Source organism: Asterias amurensis, chromosome 3 (assembly GCF_032118995.1).
Source record: "Asterias amurensis chromosome 3, ASM3211899v1".
In the NCBI taxonomy this organism is placed as follows: Eukaryota; Metazoa; Echinodermata; class Asteroidea; order Forcipulatida; family Asteriidae; genus Asterias; species Asterias amurensis.
The window spans coordinates 13,278,595-13,298,812 of record NC_092650.1 but is presented as its reverse complement, the minus strand read 5'-3'; the positions used below and the strand labels follow the sequence as shown (position 1 = coordinate 13,298,812).

Here is a 20,218-nt window from a genome sequence, read left to right as displayed (position 1 = left end):
TCGTACACAGGTCCAATGGGCCCGTGTTAATAGATATGGTTTGGCCAAGCATTTGTAGATTTCCAAAAAGGCCCATTGAATCGGTGCTGAATAGTCATTCAAATAAAGAACGACGTTCTTTCGTTGCCTTAAATACAGCTGTGTTATTTATTAAAAAGATTTGATTTTTCTGCAATTTGCATAGGTTGAAAATTTACACTTGCGTCATAATGATATATAAACATTCATTAGTGAAACTGACAGTGTGTGTTTTTATTCATCGTCAATTTTCTTTATTTTCATTTAAAAAAATCTTTATTGCATCAAAGGTCAAGGACTCTATAGAAGTTCCAAAATCGTGACTTTTCATAACAACAATAAGAAAAAGTCAAAACATCGATCTCGCATCACAACATGCCATTCGAGCGAGAAAGCGACGAAAATGTTATATTGTTGAATGAGTCAACGCTAGAGGGACTCAAGCACCATGCGCGTAATGTATTCCCCACTCCACAGACGGTAATCTCAGGAGAAAATGACGCGTAATGAGATTGTAACGCTGATATGTATTGCTGGACCACGAATTGGGCAGATTTCAAAATGCGGGTAGCATTGGCTGCGTCATCAACATCTCTAATGACCTGAGAATGACCTTATACGTCAGAGTATACCCCTGTTGAGTCATCTTTTTTCACGTAGCCAATTCATTAACAATGAAACATAAAATTTAGCCTCGTTATAGAGGAGTATTGTAAAGGGCATCATGCATCTCAATAATGCACTAATGATAGCATCCGTTTCTTGTTTTATTTTGCATGCATCCTTGGAAAATACTGACGCCATATAACGCGGCTTGTCTGACTATTTTATCAATATGCTGCGCTAATATCGCAAGTGCGATTTATATTTTGCTGTGTTGTGCATGTTGTGGACTTAAGGGAAAATTAAAATTAAAATTAAATCCGACCAAACATCGTGAGGATAACATCCATGACGTGCTGTGACTCGTGCACGCGGGCCTGCGTGTACTGTGTGAGCTAAAATAGGCTTTGTGATTAAAATCACGAGTAGTTCATCAAAACGGTGTGCTATCTACCTAAGATAGCTAAATTACCTTTACCGTCATAGTAGGCTGGACAAGCTATGACTAAGATTTATATTATGCCAGGCTCGCATTACCCACCGGGTGGTAAATTGACATTTTACATTTCGATCTTGTTTTGGTAAAAAACAAACCATCCGTCATTAGTGCTTGTTTGTTTGTTTGATTCTTGTTGCTGCTGTTGTTGCTACTTTCGTTTTATGTATTTAATATACTTAAAATAATTATTTATTTAAATGTAAAATGTATCATTCGTATTGCTTTGTTTAAACATTCTTACCATTGGATATTACACAACAATTTAAACAGCATTTCTTTAAAATGGTAAATTTCAAGAAGGAAATATAATAAGGAGTGAACCCATGTCAAATACATGTTTTCTTTTGAGAAAATAAAATAAAAAAGTCCCGTTTGTAATTGTTGTTATAACTTGTGCCTGTTGAGTGTTTTATGTCAACCGTGTTGTGTTTTATCTTGAAGTAAGAGCTGTGTGCGAGCAAATTAATCGAAATTAAATAATTGATAAATTATCTGGTTGAAAAGTGGTTTTGTACTTGATGCAAGCCCTTATCATTGTCTTGCCCGACTCCATTGATTCAGTTATCAATCAATTGTTTTGGCAGAATGCACCAAAGTTAAAGCTAGGTAATCGAATTGATGGCCGTCCCTGCTCCTAATGGGAGGGTGAGTGAGGTATAGTTATAGTGGGTTCTGAGGGCACTCTATGGTGGTAATGTATAGTGAGGGGATAACTATTCAGCAAGCTCAATTATCAAGGTTATCGCGACCTTAATATGACGACAGGGTACTCGTACTTTTTTTCAGCCTATACACTAACCTGTGTGTTGTTGGTTTCTGAATAAGTCGTGTATGACTGTATTATGTGTTGGGAATTGTGTCCATCTGTCAACAATTTCCCTTCCCTGGTTAGCTTTTTGTAATAACTTATTAGTGTTTATAAATAAGGCTCACTCAAATAATCCAGTTAAAGAAGTTGCATGTACAATAATTTTACAGAAACTGCCATAGAACTCAGTGTTACATAAATAAATTGACAGTGTGCAAGATTGATGCAATAACCTCTTTGAATACATAACGTCTGATTGAATTTTTAACAAATTCATGGACACTTAAGAAACTGACTATACGTTTCAGCGTGTGCAGTATAAATCAACAGTTAACATTTTAGTACGTAGAACGTTTAACATCATCGTAAATAACGACTGACTGTACGTTTTGTACGTTTTACACGTTAAAGCCATTATACACTTTCGGTACAGGAAAAAAAAAGTTCACAGATTTACAAATAATTTACAGGGTTTACAGAAGGTAATGATGAAAGAATTCTCTTGAAATATTGTTCCATGAAATGCTTTACTTTTTGAGAAAACATTAAAACAATATCAATTCTCGATAGCGCGAATTACGGATTTATTTTAAACACATGTCATGACACGGCGAAACTCGCGGAAACAAGAGTGGGTTTTCCCGTTATTTTCTCCCGACTCCGATGACCGATTGAACCTAAATTTTCACAGGTTTGTTATTTTATATAGAAGTTGTGATACACGAAGTGTGGGACTTGGACAATACTGTTTACCGAAAGAAAGTGTATAATGGCTTTAAAGAAACTATGATTTTATAAGTTGCATGTACAATAATCTTACAGAAACTGCTTAAGAACTCAGTGTTGCATAGATAAATTGACAGTGTGCAAGATTGGTGTAATAACCTTGTTGAATACGTGACGTCTGATCAAAATTCATGGACACTAAAGAAACTGACTATAAGTTTCAGCGTATGCAGTATAAATCCTTAGTTAAAATTTTAGTACGTAGAACGTTTAACATCATCGTAAACAACGACTGACTGTACGTTTCACACATTAAACCTCATGTAGAGTGGATTACTACAAAACGAGGAGTGATTCTGTCAAGCAAATACAGGTACTGGGTTCTTCAAAGACAAAGATATACAATTCTATAGCTGTTTTTTGTTTAACGAGACCATACATATTAAATGATTCAGAAAAAAATAAAGGGTTCGAAGTGCCATGGAACAACGCTTAAGTAACCATTGCAACGATAGTGTTGCCAATATTTCTTTTGCTGAATTACATACCTGGGTGCAATAAAAGAATGAATAAGCTATATCGTCCCACCCGAGAAAAAACAGTGCATGTGGTTTTGTCACAGGGCTCGGAAAAATACTGAGTATAGCGTATAGATACAGTGCTAAAAAGACATCGGCGTAGGTTGGTATCCCCGGTGCAAATTTCCATCACCAGCATTGTCGTGCTGAGTTGCCCTTCCGATCCAATAGGAAGTAACAATGGACAATGTTTTGTTTGTTACCCCCCAACATGCTGTACCATATCTTGATTCAAAGACAGTATCAAACAGCACCGGAATCAACATGTTCTTCCTCCACGATACATTCAAGTTTGCCAAGGTTGATTTACCCCTGTACAGGCTAGATGCTGAGAATCTTGGCTTAGGGTGAATGCACTAGCCCGCCTCCCTTCCGTTAGTTTGCATATTTTGCAATTTTAGCTGTAACTTTATTCCAGTTAGAAACTTCTAAATTTACTTCTTTCATTTCATTTCATTTATTGTGTGAAGTCAAGGCCTCTCAGCAAAGCGGACTTAATCGCTGTAGGCTTTTACTATTAGCCAATAATCCAATGAAGAGATAGGAAAGGAATGAAGTTTCAGTTTTAGATGTGGGAGGAAAACCCCAGAGATTATTCCGAGGGAAAACCCACGCAGTCAGGTAGGTACTGAAAAACACGATCCACATATTATGTGCCCCGGCAGGATTCGAACCGGGTCCCAGAGGTGGAAGCAAAAACAGATACCACTACGTCAACAAGGCCACCCTACGTCAACAAGGTCACCACTTCTGATGTATTTGAATTGTGTAATTTAAATACTGCTACAACTTTGCTGGTATTTTCTTAAATATGCTATGTCAGATTTTTGGCCCCAAACATTAAAAAATAGATTTTTTGAGTGAATGGTATTTCAAAGATTATCACCCGCTCTAACGAAAAAAAGTTTAACTTTTACTTTTAATGGTCAGGAACCATGACAAAACATTAAAACGTTTCTTATAAAACACATAAGAATTGGTCATGTGATATATTGTCGGGATCCAGACAAAAACTAATTTTGAGCACTTTATTTCACTGCTACTAATAATTGGCGGACTTTTTCGAGCAATGGCTCAAATGAAAGTGTGTAACTTTCTCGACCCCCATCAAAATACCCATTGAATTTTAAATCAAAATTTTGGGGTCACATCGGCCAACAATCTGACATAGCATCTTTAAATGTTTCATTATTATGATATCTTGATTTATATTTATTTGCTATTCTACTTTACCAGCGGATATAGCCTCCTGAATTCACAGTACTTGTATTACTAAGGGTCATATAAACCCAGCATCGGATGGCAGCAAAAGTTAAAGATCTCTTTTTTTGTTGGGTATTTATAATACGACACTTCCTGCTAAAAAGACATCAAAGACACTGGACACTATTGGTAATTGTCAAAGACCAGTCTCCTCGCTTGGTGTATCTCAACATATGTATAAAATAACAAACCTGTGAAACTTTGAGATCGATTGGACGTCGAAGTTGCGAGATAAAAATGAAAGACAAAAACACCCTTGTCACACGAAGTTGGGTGTGCTTTCAGATGCTTGATTTCGATACCTCAAAATCCAATTCTGAGGTCTCGAAATCAAATTCGTGGAAAATTTCCTCTTTCTCGAAAACTATGTTACTTCAGAGGAAGCCGTTTCTCACAATGTTTTATACCATCAACCATTATTTGTTACCAAGTTAGGTTTTATGTTAATACATATTTTGAGTAGTTAGCAATAGTGTCCACTGCCTTTAAGGAATGTGACTCACCTGAAATGTAAATTTTTGAAGGTGAAGTGTGTTTCAACGATGCCCGTTGTCTTGACTCGTGTCCGTAGAATGTCTTGTTCGTTAGGCAGGTAGTCGTCCGAACCGATACGGTCCAAACTGTCTAAAAAGCTAAACCACAAAATAAAATAAAAAATTGTCAGAACTTACATAGTACTCAAACAATTTATATTTTGAAACCTATAGTTAACAGTTGAAATATCGAAGTCTTATATAGTGCACGTATCTACCAAACAAGGTACTCAAGGCACTGAGTATATACAAACTTTCAGAAAGATATGTTGTTGCAGTGATGAATTAAGAGACTAAATAAGTAAGCACATTATAAGGGTTTACAAGGTGCTATACGGCGCATACAGCAGCCACAGCCAGGAACACCGGGCCGAACCCCTTCTCTTTTCGATAAGTGCACTGGGTTATTTTACATGCGTTACACAATTTATGGGACCAATGGCTTTACGCCCCATTCGAAGGACGAAGCAATGTTAAAGTGTCTTGCTTAAGGACACAAGTGTCACGGCTGGTGATTCGAACCCAACAAACTTCAGTCCTGAAGGCTTTTATTATGCATCTGAAAGCACGCTTGTGCAACAATGGTGTTTTTACTGTATTGTTCTCTAGCAAAATTTTCACAGATTTGTTATTTATCATTTATGTTGGGATACATAAAGTGAGAATATAGGTATTTGACAACTATCACACCATAACGACATCTCAAACACAAAACCCATGCCGAAGATTCCCGTCCCACAATGTCCCCCAGAACACATGATACCGCGACTTTATCTATCCATAAAAAAAAGAAGACAAAATCACCTCGTACATTTCAACAAAAAACCCGCCCCAGGCGATACTCATTTCAGCCTCTGCCATATTTATAGATTCTCCAAGCCTTTTTATCGGACTCATCTTTCCAAAGACGTTAAGTTTGACCGATACATTTCCTGTAAGTGAGCTAGAGAGGAAACTAAACGACGTAGACTGAACAGAGAAGGACGTCAGGTTATGTTATAACATCGCCCTCCTCTCTATACTCGTTATCATTTATCAATCTACCAATCAATCATGTGGTAAAAGATGGCCACAATTTGATTATCTTTTACAGAATCAAGGAAGATCATGGACGAGCGGATGTTGTTGTCGTCATTGAAAAATAGCTCATTATCGTGAAACGAAAAAAAAAAAAAAAAGTATTGTTCTTGAGAAGGTTTCAATGCCGGAATTCCACGCATCCATTTCCCATGGAATTTTAATATTAATTACGCTGTATACAGGCTTCTGTTAAATAGGAATTCTTCAGATAAGAGTTAATTATTGACTTCCTTGGTAAGACGACTATTGATATACATGTTCGATAGAAACTTAAATTAGTATAGTCTTCTTTCATTGATAAATTAATACATCAGACCAGAGCAGGAATACCCGACTCATCTGTATTGATTCACAACTTGGGTCCAGTTAGAAACAAACTTTATAAAACTATAAGTATGCCTTATAAGCGAAATTTACTTTACAGAAAAGGGTCACAGCCAAGATGACTGTTTTTAAAGTTTTTTTAAGGGGTCCGTCCATGAAAACGAGCATAACATTCCTTAGGGATAGCTAAGTGCTCATTTCAACAGACCATCCTAATATAATAATCAAGAAGAATGCCAATTGCTCATAACTGGTTCACTGCTCATCACAAAAAATGTTAACAATCTTGCAAAACAAACGTAAAACACTGAAAACATCCCTGCAAAAAAAATTCATTGAAAAAAATGTGCTCCCGACAAAATGTTCTCCCAACCTCGTACTCATAATACTAGAGTAGGCAATAAAACTCTGTTGATACACAGCATTGCCAATTAATGTCCAAATTCACAGTTTTGCTGCTTGTTTTACAAGCAAAAACAAAACCCCAAACACATTTAGCAAATGATTCAAACAGTTGAAATGTGTACTTAAATAACAAGTAATTTTGTTTTCCCCCGGATGCCATCCGTCATATGGAATAACAATAAGACATTGATTTACATTTCAGCTTGACTAAACTTCGTCATTGCCACGCCCTAATGTGGCGAATAACAATTATTTTTTGTGTAAAATTCTCAATGAAGAACGTGTCACATTCCCTTTAATACTTCAGTGCACCGAATGAGCTGCGCGCGCCAGGAAGTACTGAATCATAATCTATGCTCTGTTGAATACAATTATGCTGGTAGGAATGACATCATAAATACAAATGAAACATTCTGTAATCAAAGTTGACTCAAAAGGTCAAAAAATATTTTTGTTACAGGAAACTTGATTCGAATTATAGGACAGTCTCCTTAATTACGAATCAATGTACCCTTTTCTTCACCCGGAGTCAAATCTAACTCTCTAAGGGGTAAAATCTAACATGGTTGTTGATCCGAATAGGGTCAAAATTTACCCTCAGCACTGGGTCGAATCTGGTCATAAAGGATGTTCGAAATGGCCATCACGAAGAAATGGTACAGTGGTGCTGTAAAATAAACTGTTTATGAATTATCACCCCATACGTCATTTTTTGTTGATGTTTGTTACGGTTTTGAAGAGTATTTAAAAAATATTCCTGTTAACTCATTTATACCAATAAACTGCGAAGAGTCTTTATCAAATTAGAAGGCGACTGTTCTATACTGGAGACGGCAAACAGTATACAGTAACAATGTGTATTCGGTCAAATGAGTGAGTAAATAATTGTCCCATACGTTTCAGATCATTAAAAGTAGTGACATCGTTTGTTTTTTGTCAACGAAAAGTACAATGAACTTATCCTCATAGGTTTAAAGGCAGTGAGCACTATTGGTATTTACTAAAATAGTTATCAGCATAAAACCTAGCACTTGGTAACGAGTAATGGGGAGAGGTTGATGGTATAAAACATTGCGAGAAACGGCTCCCTCTGAAGTGCCATAGTTTTCGAGAAAGAAGTAATTTTCCACGAATGTGATTTCGAGACCTCAAGTTTAGAATTTGAGGTCTCGAAATCAAGCATCTGAAAGCACACACCTTCGTGTGACAATGGTGTTTTTTTCTTTCATAGTTATCTCGCAACTCCGACGACCAATCGAGCTCAAATTTTCACAGGTTTGTTATTTTATGCATAAAAAAAATTATGTTGAGATACAGCAAGTGAGAAGACCGGTCTTTGACAATTACCAATAGTGTCCATCAGTGTCTTTGAACTTTTAAACATAACTGTTTAACTTCTGCATGTGGAACTATAGTACAGAGTCAAATGAGTGGTCTGCGTAACGAAGAAACGAAGGACTTAATTTGATGACATTTAGAAGTTAACGTAGGATGACAAGAAGTTAACGTCGGATGTGTTCGTGGAAAACAAGATAATATAAATGATTGCAGTCTTTTAAAAGCCACTTAAATTGAGTCATTTCCTTAATCTATCTATAGGATAAAGGCAAAATTTACCGTCGGTTTTTTTAACCGTTCGATTATTTTAATCCTACACTTAAAGACCTGCCGTCGATTTCACAAAGAGTTAGGACTCGTCTTATCTCGAGTTAGGACGAGTAACTCGTCCTAACTTAGGATTAATCTTAAGGTCTGCATGCTACAGTGCAGGGTTGGGACTCGTCCTAAGTCCTAATATTAGTCTTAAGTTAAGAAGAGTTTTGTGAAATCGACGGCAGAATACATAAAATAACAAACCTGTGTAAATTTGAGCTCAATTGGTCGTCAAAGTCACAGATAAACATGAAAGAAAAAACATCATTGTCACACGAAGTTGCTTGATTTCGAGACCCTCGAATTCTAAATCTTGGGTCTCGAAATCAAATTCGTGGAAAATAACTTCTTTCTCGAAAACTACGTAACTTCAGAGGGAGCCGTTTCTCACAATGTTTTATACTACCAATCTCTCCCCATAACTCACTACCATGAAATGTTTAATGCTAATTTGAAGTACTTGAAGTAATTACCAAGTGTCCACTGCCTTTAAAGCCAGTGTACACTTTCGGAAAAGAAAACCCCCCCAAGTGCACAGACTTACAAATAACTTACAGGGTTTACAGAAGGTAATGGTAAAAGACTTCTCTTGAAATACTATTCCATGAAATGCTTTACTTTTCGAGAAAACATTAAAACAATTATAATCAATTCTCGACATCGAGAATTACGGATTATAGTAAACACATGTCATGACACGGCGAAGCGTGCGGAAACAAGGGTGGGTTTTCCCGTTATTTTCTCCTGACTCCGATGACCGATTGAGCCTAAATTTTCACAGGTGTGTTATTTTATATATAAGTTGTGATACCCGGAGTATGGGCCTATGGACAGTACTGTTTACCGAAAGTGTCCCATGGCTTTAAAACTAACCTGGTAAAATTCATTTCAACAAATGGTAGCGTTTTCTTTTGAGATATTGTGAAGATCTAGAGCAGTTACGTCCACACATGAAGAATTATCCGTAATTGAAATACACAATGTGAGAAACGTTTCATACAGAAACGTTTCTCATATTGAAATGTGTTTTAATCCTTCTCTCTATAACCACAATTCTTTGAAGGGATTGGTTCCTTTCAACAGCTGAAGTTCTTTTCATCAAGTAAGTTTCTAGGGTCCTTATAGTTTATTGATCAATTACCAAAGGTAAACCTCCCTTTAAAGGGTTTTGGTTTTTGGTCTCGACGTTTCGACTAGCTTGCTCTAGTCATCTTCAGGAGACTGAAGAGGTAAGAGAAGAGTCATGAAAATACGTTTTTACATGCAAAAATAATTTTCGTCTCATGATCACTTAGACGAAAATTATTTTCATGACATTGTTTTACTCAATTCTCAAAAACTACAGCACCTCAGCAAGTAATATGTTCAGGGAAGCTTTTTATTATCTTCAAACTGTGTAAGTTTAATGTGGACATTGTCTTTGTTGTCCTACAAAAAATACATAGACCCTTTCAATGTGAATGTCAAGGTTGAATGAAAACGACTTACTATTTAGCAGAATCATTCAGTTGATACTCTCTTGATCGATTGAAGCATTCCTTTATACCATGGTCGACCCAGAGTCTTTTTAAGGCGCCTAGCAGGGGGGAGGAGTAGGGTTCAGAATCTAGCATCTTGCTTACGATGTCCAGCACCATCTTACAATCATCCTGTTTGCGAGAAAGTCCAAATGTTTCAAGAGGGGTTACTGTCTTTCTTTGGAAACACAGATCAGGTAAAACCATGTGATATAACACTTGATTACACAAACAAATCTCAATTATTGCCATACAAGAAGTGTGTAAAGCTCTATGGAACAAATCAACATCTTGCAATTATAATTGCAGAAATATGAAAAAAAAACTTGATCAAGGGCAGATTTCAGACGGAGGAGCTAGGGTGAACTTTAATGGGAGACTTTCAAGACGCTTGGTGGCAGCAGACTGGTAAGAAAATTTGTCTTTCACCATGGTTCATGGTTTAGAAAATTTTGTTTGCATGATTAACAAAGACACAACATGTTTCCGTTTGGTGTTTTATTTATTTTAAAATGTTGTTGCGATATTATGAGTTTTATATTAGGTTTTATTTTGAATGGTTTATCGTTTTTTATGAAGGTCTTGTTCCCAACCTACCTCTCTCGCTGGATCTCCATAGGATATTTCCAGTTTCTCCATGGCTCTGACTATTGATACCATTGACTGCAACGTGTTGCTGAATACGACCGGTCTGAACACCTTGGCGTCTTCATCACTAAATCCTTCTTCGTGAATAATTCTGGAAGAAATCAAATAAACACATCATTGTTAAAAGTGAACAGACTGTGCAAGTCTCGCGCTTGTTTGTTCGAACATTCCCCTTGAGCGAGTTTGATTCCTTCACTTGTTTAAAGCACTGGACACCTTTGGTAATTGTCATAGACCAGTCTTCTCAGTTGGTGTATCACAATAACATATGCACAAAATAAGAAACCTGTGAAGATTTGAACTAAATTGGTCGTCAAAGTTGCGAGATATTAATTAAAGTAAAAAAAACCTTGTCACGCGAAGTTGTGTGCTTTCAGATGCTTGAATTCGAGACCCCAAAATCTAAATCTGAGGTCTATCTCGAAGTCAAGTTCAAATATTTTAGTGGGGAATAACTTCTTTCTCGCAAACGACGTTACTTCAGAGGGAGCCGTTTCTCACAATGTTGTATACTATCAACATCTCTCCATTGATCGTTATTATAAGTTTTTATGCTAACAATTATTTTGAGCAATTACCAATAGCACTCAATGCCTTTAAAGTTATGCACGTGGGACCAAAGTGGTCCCAAAAAATTTGAATTTATGCGTGAGACTTGCACGGTCCATAGTTGAATTGCACGTGACGACCACATCTCTGATGTAAAACATGGGAAAGTGTAAGGTGTACGCAACTGCGCACGACTCTCAGCCAATGATAATAGCTTTCCACGCGTGCACGTATCATCAAAGATGGCGGCCAATGCAGGGGTATCTTAGCAGATGAGAAGAGTTCAACGAACGGGCATCCTTTGGTGGTAATCTTCGATAAAGAAAGATAGGTTCCTCGAACAATCCCGATGTTACAATGCTCTGAAGTAAGCATAATCTTGTGTATCAAAACCCATAAGCTATCTGAGCTCTTAAAGAAAATGAGTCTTTTGATGTTGGTAAAACTATCACAATATGTACAAAATAAAATACGAGTGTAATGTCACCATTCAACAATTGTCACAGATCTGTTTTATATGTGTATTGACCTGAAATCTTAATTAAACCAAGGACAGCAATAAGGTTAAAGTCCTTGTAACATTGCATTTACATGCTCTACATCTCATACGACCCTCATTACTATTAAACAACGAACATGAAGATACCACATCCCGTTATATTAGAATGTGATTAGCTATTGCACTCGGTGTTGAAGGAGCCACGTACCCTGGGCACACGGTCCCTGACGAGTTCCACGAATTTCGTCCCAACCTGTATTGATTCCTTTACTCTTGTTGACAACTCTCATGCAAAATCGTTTATAGCCAGGTACGGAGGATACTCGGCTCGCCACATATAGAATCAGTTTCAGTCTGCCAGGGTAACTATATTTTTTAAAGGCAGTGGACACTATTGGTAATTGTCAAAGACTAGCCTTCACAGTTGGTGTATCACAACATATGCATAAAATAACAAACCTGTGAAAATTTGAGCTCAATCGGTCATCAAAGTTGCGAGATAATAATGAAAGAAGAAAACACCCTTGTCACACGAAGTTGTGTGCGTTTAGATGGTTGATTTCGAGACCTCAAGTTCTAAACTTGAGGTCTCGAAATCAAATTCGTGGAAAATTACATCTTTCTACAAAACTATGGCACTTCAGATGGAGCTGTTTCTCACAATGTTTTATACCATCAACCTCTCCCCATTACTTGTCACCAAGAAAGGTTTTATGCTAATAATTATTTTGAGTAATAACCAATAGTGTCCACTGCCTTTAAACTCTGAGTTTATGGAAGAGCGGCTTGGCTGCAACAGCCTTATTACGTGGTCCTATGGAGAAAGTGTGAAATTACATGTCAACTCGCCGGTGCAGGTGTAACAACCCATTGCAGCTAAACCTAATCAACCTTATCCTATAAAATGAAAGAAGTTTTTCTGGATTGCGAAGTAGAGGTAGAGCCAAAGGAGATTGTCTGTAATGTAATTGCTTTCATTAAGTTACTGGTATTGTCTATAACCATTTTTTTTAATGATAATGAGGATGTCTTCAATCCACTAAAAGAAACAGTGATATTGTCCCATGCAAACGCCCACCTTCACCCCAAAACATGCCTATATAGGCCAATGTCATATAGTTCTCCAATATGAAACAAAGAGCTATTCATAACTTCGGAAAAAGACGAATTTGAGGACGACACAAACGTTTTAAAATTTTATTTCAGTTATCTTCCAAAAGTCCGATTTTAATGAGTGTCAATTAGTCTTCAAAACACTTCCAATAAAATCAATTCAATTTGATAGATTTTTTTTTTTTAACTAGCGAGTTTTTACATTTAAACTGGTGAAAAGTTCGGGAAGCTGCAGATAGCTTGAGTGGATTATTTTTCTTACCCGCTTGGCAACCGATACGAGATTTAACAAAATAGTAGAAAATACAATTTAATCAGGTAGGATGGTTAGTGTGGTGGTTTATCTGACAAAAATCCAAATGCAGACCTTTTTTGCTCTTTATTTTAGGCATAAAGGGCCTACTCCAACAACACTGTAAATTTCCTGCATAGACTACTTTGATATAGACCCTACCTATACACCAAAAAAGAGTGGAAATCAAATTAATTAAACAGTTTACTGGTGTGGTGATTATGCAAATAGATCATTCATCCAATCGTATAAATCTACAGCATGATGTACCAAACAGTCAATAAACCAGACTGATATAAAAGCTGCCGTGAAAAAAAGACAATAAATCAAACGGCTACTTGTTTATGAAATGCTACAATATTTGTCATACCTCTCATAAATTCACGTAGGCCTACTTTAAAATGCCTGACAGTGTTATTGGCTTTCGACCTTCCTTATATGCCGTGCATAATGCACTTAAAGGGATTCCTAACACAAGCCATGTGAGATACGGGCAGTTAAACTACGCACAAAGCATCAAGTTCACGTCGTAGGTCTACTGCTTTAATTAGCCGCACACGGATGGCAAACACCTCGCAGTAAAATGGCATTTGATTCAACCTGATGCACGAAGGAATCTGAAATCACCAATCCTTGAAAATGTTTCCCCTTTCCAAAATGTCGTGATTACGGATTTCCCAAAGAGACTCTCATTTACCGTTTCACCACGCTGTAGTCTTCTTGATCAGTGCCGTACTACACACACCATCATCCAGATATTACCATCTGCTTACCTATATACTATACCTGTCTATTTATGCAAAGATTTTTGGCGGGAATCGTGTTGTCTGCGGTGAACACGAAGTGCACTAGTTCCAAGCTTGGCACTTTGACATTTAGCGGTGCAGCAGGCCTAATGTATCATCTACCTGAATACGCGCCAGGGTTTGTGCATGCTCGGCTTAAGCATTTTTTTTCAATGGGGTTTCGTGCGGGTGATATTCGTATTTACATAACTTGTTTAACCTGTTGCGATTCCGGCTATGTTTATAACAAACAATCAAGCTAAAATACATCAACATATCAAACGGCATCGTTTAAAAGGTGCAGTTGAAGTAGATGCCTCATAACATGGTGTTTTTAAAGGGTTTAGTGAAATAATGTAGTGAATTAAATGTGCAGGTTTACAGAAAGGCAGTTTGGAATAAAAATGCTCAATTCATGGATAACGAAGACGTTGAGGGAAAGCAGTCTAAGACACAGTTTGGTTTCTAGACCTCCACATCGACTCTAGTTTCACATTGAAAGGAGGAAGCGAAACTCTACTTCCGTAAATTATAACAATTATACTATATAAATAAATCAAGGCGAATTAAGGGGGCATTCTGGATTCACTGGTTCCAGGGGGTGGATTTCACAAAGAGTTAGGACTAGTCTGATCACGAGTTAGGACGAGTTACTCGTCCTAACTTAGGACTATCCATGCAATTTGTATATCTCCTAGGACTAGTCCTAAGTTAGGACTAGTCCTAACTCTTTGTGAAATCGACCCCAGGTTTATCAAAACAATATCATGGAGTGGAGGGAAATTTCTATTTGTCATTTTCAAACATGCTCCCATGGTTTAACATTGAACTGACCAGTTATATGTACAGTGGAGAGTACTTATTGGGAGGTTGCCGAATGAATTTATCTTTAGACATACACAATAGTTACAAGTTGTACGGGGGCTGTCAAGGTTAAAACAAAAGTATAAAAACTGTCATCAAAAGATGTGTAAAACCAGACCCCTGCCAGCGATAAAAATATAGTTATATACAAAAGAAAAAGGTGATTGCACTGAAACATTTAAAAATCACACAATGTAGAGTTTACAGGTGTAAATTTAGTCGAACAATATTGTTGCTTCAATTTATTAAATTATACCGTTTATGTAAATTGGGCAGGCATGATAACTGACCTCATTTGTAGGTTATTTAAAAATTAACAGCAAGAACAACAAACATCGGATGTCAGATTATCATGTACGCCTTTTTCTGAGTTTTCAAACTCTGAAAAAAGGGTGTTCAAAATGTATAGGCCTCCAGACATTTATTTATTTGCAGGTTAACGCGTTTCCAACGTAGATTGGTCTACTATTTTTTGATAATTTATTTACATGCAGGCCTATATATTTAAATAATTCGTTTATATATTCCAAGAACGATTCATGAAACACCTATTGTTTTGATAGACTGAAAGTTTTATAGGTGGGCCTGCTTAAACCAATTCTGCTCTTATTTTTTACTGGGTATGATGACTTAAAATCGGGCTTAAAGGCAGTGGACACTATTGGTAATTGACAAAGACCAGTCTTCTCACTTGGTGTATCTCATCATATGCATAAAAAAAACCTGTGAAAATTTGAGCTCAATTGGTCGTCGAAGTTGCGAGATAATAATGAAAGAAAAAACACCCTTGTCACACAAAGTTGTGTGCGTTTAGATGGTTGATTTCGAGACCTCAAATTCTAAACTTGAGGTCTCGAAATCAAATTCGTGGAAAATTAGTTCTTTCTCGAAAACTAAGTCACTTCAGAGGGAGACGTTTCTCGCAATGTTTTATACTTTCCACCTCTCCCCATTACTTGTTACCAAGTAAAGTTTTATGCTAATAATTATTTTGAGTAATTACCAATAGTGTCCACTGCCTTTAAATCCTGGGGTTTTTTTTATGTTGTTTTTTTTTGTAAAAGGAAACAAATTCTTTTGTGAAAAATTTGAACATCAAATTTGTTAATTGTTGTTGTTGTTGTTGTTGTTGTTGTTGCTGTTGTTGTTAAAGTTGTTAAAGTTGTTAAAGTTGTTAAAGTTGCTTTATGTAATTGCTATAATTAAAAGTAGGCGTAATACCATTCTCACATGTTACATTGGTATTTTTTTAAACATGTTTAAATGTCACTTATAAGTTGAAATAGTCGTATCCGGACATTTTTAAGTGAGGTGGGGGGGGGGGGGCTCGATAGTTTAAGGCAGTTGTCAATTAAGATTGCATGGTCTGGTTCATATTACATGAGGTGTACTATATGCTACGAATCAGTCATTGTATCCAAACACATTCATCTGTCATACTACCAGTTATACACGTTTAAATTTTAATATATGTACAAGAGATGCACTTTTCGCCGCCCAGTGAAACAATACAACATTAAAAAATAAGGTTCCTTTTGGCATTCTGGAGTAAACTGTCAACACTGCGTCAAATTGTTTCCAAACATGGCCAATTTTGTCACAGGTGAATGAAAGCATGGTTTACTGGCGCGTAAGTAAAGTCCGCTCACTGTTTATGAACAAATATAGGTCAATACATTATAATCTTGAACTATATAATAATATACCAGCTATAGCAGGCCATGCCCACCGCCCACGCACTGATATAGCGACAAGTATATCTAGACAGTGTTTTGTAGGACTCGGGTTATTATGTTTAATTCATTACCTTCTACGCAGCCTACGTATATACCAAGGGTTCTTGTATCATTTGGCCTTCTTATGCTAGGCAAGCTCACTTTGTACATGAATTCATGTCGCATGTATACTGCATAGCACAAATACGTTCACGTTTAGGTTAGGTGCATTATAATTCTTTGGTGAATAACCAAAATCAATGTCAAAAGCGTTCCCAACATTGGGAAATTTAAAAATAAAACCAACGGCTCTAAAGAATGGTACAGATTTCAGTCAAAACACTTCATTATTATGCATTCTATTTGGAAATTATTATAAACATACCTCATTTAAAGGCAGTGGGCACTATTGGTAAATGTCAAAGACTAGTCTTCACCGTTGGTGTATCTCAAAAGATGTATAAAATAACAAACCTGTGAAAATTTGAACTCAATCGGTTGCGAAGTTGCGAGATATTAAAGAAAGAAAAAAAAAACCTTGTCGCACCATTGTCACACGAAGTTGTGTGCTTTCAAATGCTTAATTTCGAGACCTCAAATTGTAAATAAATGAGGTCATGAAATCAAATTCGTGGAAAATTACTTCTTTTTCGGAAACTATGTCACTTTAGAGGGAGCCGTTTTCTTGCCATGTTTTGATGTGGCCTGTAGTGAGCACCGTACTCTCACATTGTTATAACAATTACAGGCAAATCTATTGTAAGCCCCATACATCACACGGCGGAAAATTTAATTATGAAGTTGATAACAAAAACAAAATTGGCTGTGTTTCTATACAGCCTACTTATAATGATTTCCACACTGAAATAAACCCAACACACAAATGTCAACAACAGTCAAATTAAGGTTGGCTTCTGCAGTCCATTTTGCCCCAAAGCATGCTAACAAAAAAAAATGTAATTATTATTTCTTTACGCCCCAGTTCACTTGAGAATTTTAAGTCGTAATGCCGGCGCGGCCATTACTGTTCATTCAATCAACCAATGCTGTCAGTCCGAAGGTGACATTTTACAAACAGTATTTTCCTCGTGCCCAGAAAATGCCTCGTTTGCATTTGTAGACTTGTGACGTAGATATTCGTTTGGAGATAGATAGAACTCGCCATCACTGTGTTGAGATGAGCCGGGATGCAGTGTTGCATGTGACGTGGCTGATTCTTGAACAATTAGACGGCAATTACAGTCCGTATCTCTTGCATTGCTTTAACAACTCGGTAAATGTTGTTTGATTATCAAGCCGTTATTTTATCAACTAAAAAGCTTTCTCGGTAAAAAAATACGACAAGACGTCGTGTGAATTATTTTAGAGCAAAACAAGTGTTTGAATAATATCGTATTATATCCCTTGTCTTCTGGACTAAAATCATGGATCAATCAAAGAAGGCATCTTCTAATGTTCCGCGTGTTTTTTCAAAGTACAAATTTAAAAAAGATGGAAATAAGAAATCTGTATATATGACATGATATGCAAGTCAGCGGATAGCAACGGTTCAAATAATAATAATAATAACAAAATAATTGTTTAAGTTTATTCTATTTTACTAATCTTGTTTGTTCATTCATTTATTAATGTAGTCAACTACTGTAATTGATAAATGAATTTATTATTTATTTGTATGTTTATTTATTAATTTATTTGTTTATGCCTCTACTTTTTACTGTTTTTATTATTTTAAAGCACAAGTGAAACCTTCTTAGTCATTTTTTGTTATACAACTCTTGATCAGAAATCGCCATTGATAAATGAATATCGCCTTGGCCCAGTACTGCATTGGCCTATCGAACGTAATCAAAAGCAACACAGAGCCGTGCAAGACCCAAGTGGGCCAATCCAACTACCAAACCAAACCAAACCTAACCAAACCAAACTAAACCAAACCAAACCTAACCAAATCAAACTATAAACCAAACCAAACCAAACCAAACTAAACCTACCAAGCTAATCCAACCCAAACCAAACCAAACCAAACCAAACCAAACCAATCCAAACCAAACCAAACCAAACCAAACCAAACCAAACCAAACCAAACCAAACCAAACCAAACCAAACCACTACCAAACCAAAGCAAACCAAACCTAACCAAATCAAACTATAAACCAAACCAAACCAAACCAAACCAAACCAAACCAAACCAAACCTACCAAGCTAATCCAAACCAAACCAAACCAAACCAAACCAAACCAAACCAAACCAAACCAAACCAAACCAAACCAAACCAAACCAAACCAAACCAAACCAAACCAAACCAAACCAAACCAAACCAAACCAAACCAAGCCAAGCCAAGCCAAGCCAAGCCAAGCCAAGCCAAGCCAAGCCAAGCCAAGCCAAACCAAACCAAACCAAACCAAACCAAACCAAACCAAACCAAACCAAATCCAAACCAAACCAAACCAAACCAAACCAAACCAAACCAAACCAAACCAAACCAAACCAAACCAAACCAAACCAAACCAAACCAAACCAAACCAAACCAAACCAAACCAAACCAAACCAAACCAAATCAACCCAAACCAAACCAAACACCAAAAAACCCAAACTGAACTGAACCAAACCAAACCAAACCAAACCAAACCTACCAAGCTAATCCAAACCAAACCAAACCAAACCAAACCAAACCAAATCCAAACCAAACCAAACCAAACCAAACCAAACCATACCAAACCAAACCAAACCAAACCAAACCAAACCAAACCAAACCAAACCAAACCAAACCAAACCAAACCAAATCAACCCAAACCAAACCAAACACCAAAAAACCCAAACTGAACTGAACCAAACCAAACCAAACCAAACCAAACCTACCAAGCTAATCCAAACCAAACCAAACCAAACCAAACCAAACCAAACCAAACCAAACCAAACCAAACCAAACCAAACCAAACCAAACCAAACCAAACCAAACCAAACCAAACCAAACCCAAACCAAACCAAACCAAACCAAACCCAACCCAACCCAACCAAACCAAACCAAACCAAACCAAACCAAACCAAACCAACCCAACCCAACCCAACCCAAGCCAAGCCAAGCCAAGCCAAGCCAAGCCAAGCCAAACCAAGCCAAGCCAAGCCAAGCCAAGCCAAGCCAAACCAAACCAAACCAAACCAAACCAAACCAAACCAAACCAAACCAAACCAAACCAAACCAAACCAAACCAAACCAAACCAAACCAAACCAAACCAAACCAAACCAAGCCAAACCAAACCATAAACCAAACCAAACCAAAACAAATCAAAACAACCCCAAACAGAAACCAAACCAAACCAAACCAAACCAAACCCAAACCAAACCAAACCAAACCAAACCAAACCAAACCAAACCAAACCAAACCAAACCAAACCAAACCAAACCAAACCAAACCAAACCAAACCAAGCCAAACCAAACCATAAACCAAACCAAACCAAAACAAATCAAAACAACCCCAAACAGAAACCAAACCAAACCAAACCAAACCAAACCCAAACCAAACCAAACCAAACCAAACCAAACCAAACCAAACCAAACCAAACCAAACCAAACCAAACCAAACCAAACCAAACCAAACCAAACCAAACCAAACCAAACCAAACCAAACCAAGCCAAACCAAACCATAAACCAAACCAAACCAAAACAAATCAAAACAACCCCAAACAGAAACCAAACTAAACCAAACTAATCGGGCATAAACGACCCAACAAACCTAACC

The 20,218-nt window shown here is 37.0% G+C and overlaps 1 protein-coding gene across 1 annotated transcript in view; it reads right to left on the bottom strand.

The window, feature by feature from the left end:
* The window catches only part of LOC139934920 (guanine nucleotide-binding protein G(o) subunit alpha-like), a 49,406-nt gene that overhangs the window by 9,732 nt on the left and 19,456 nt on the right, over positions 1 to 20,218 (bottom strand). The window contains exons 3-5 of the mRNA XM_071929344.1: positions 10,605 to 10,746; positions 9,979 to 10,139; positions 4,999 to 5,127 (exon numbers count right to left, since the gene is read on the bottom strand). Of these exons, the coding sequence (XP_071785445.1) occupies positions 4,999 to 5,127; positions 9,979 to 10,139; positions 10,605 to 10,746 (432 nt within the window). The remainder of the gene's footprint in view (positions 1 to 4,998; positions 5,128 to 9,978; positions 10,140 to 10,604; positions 10,747 to 20,218) is intronic.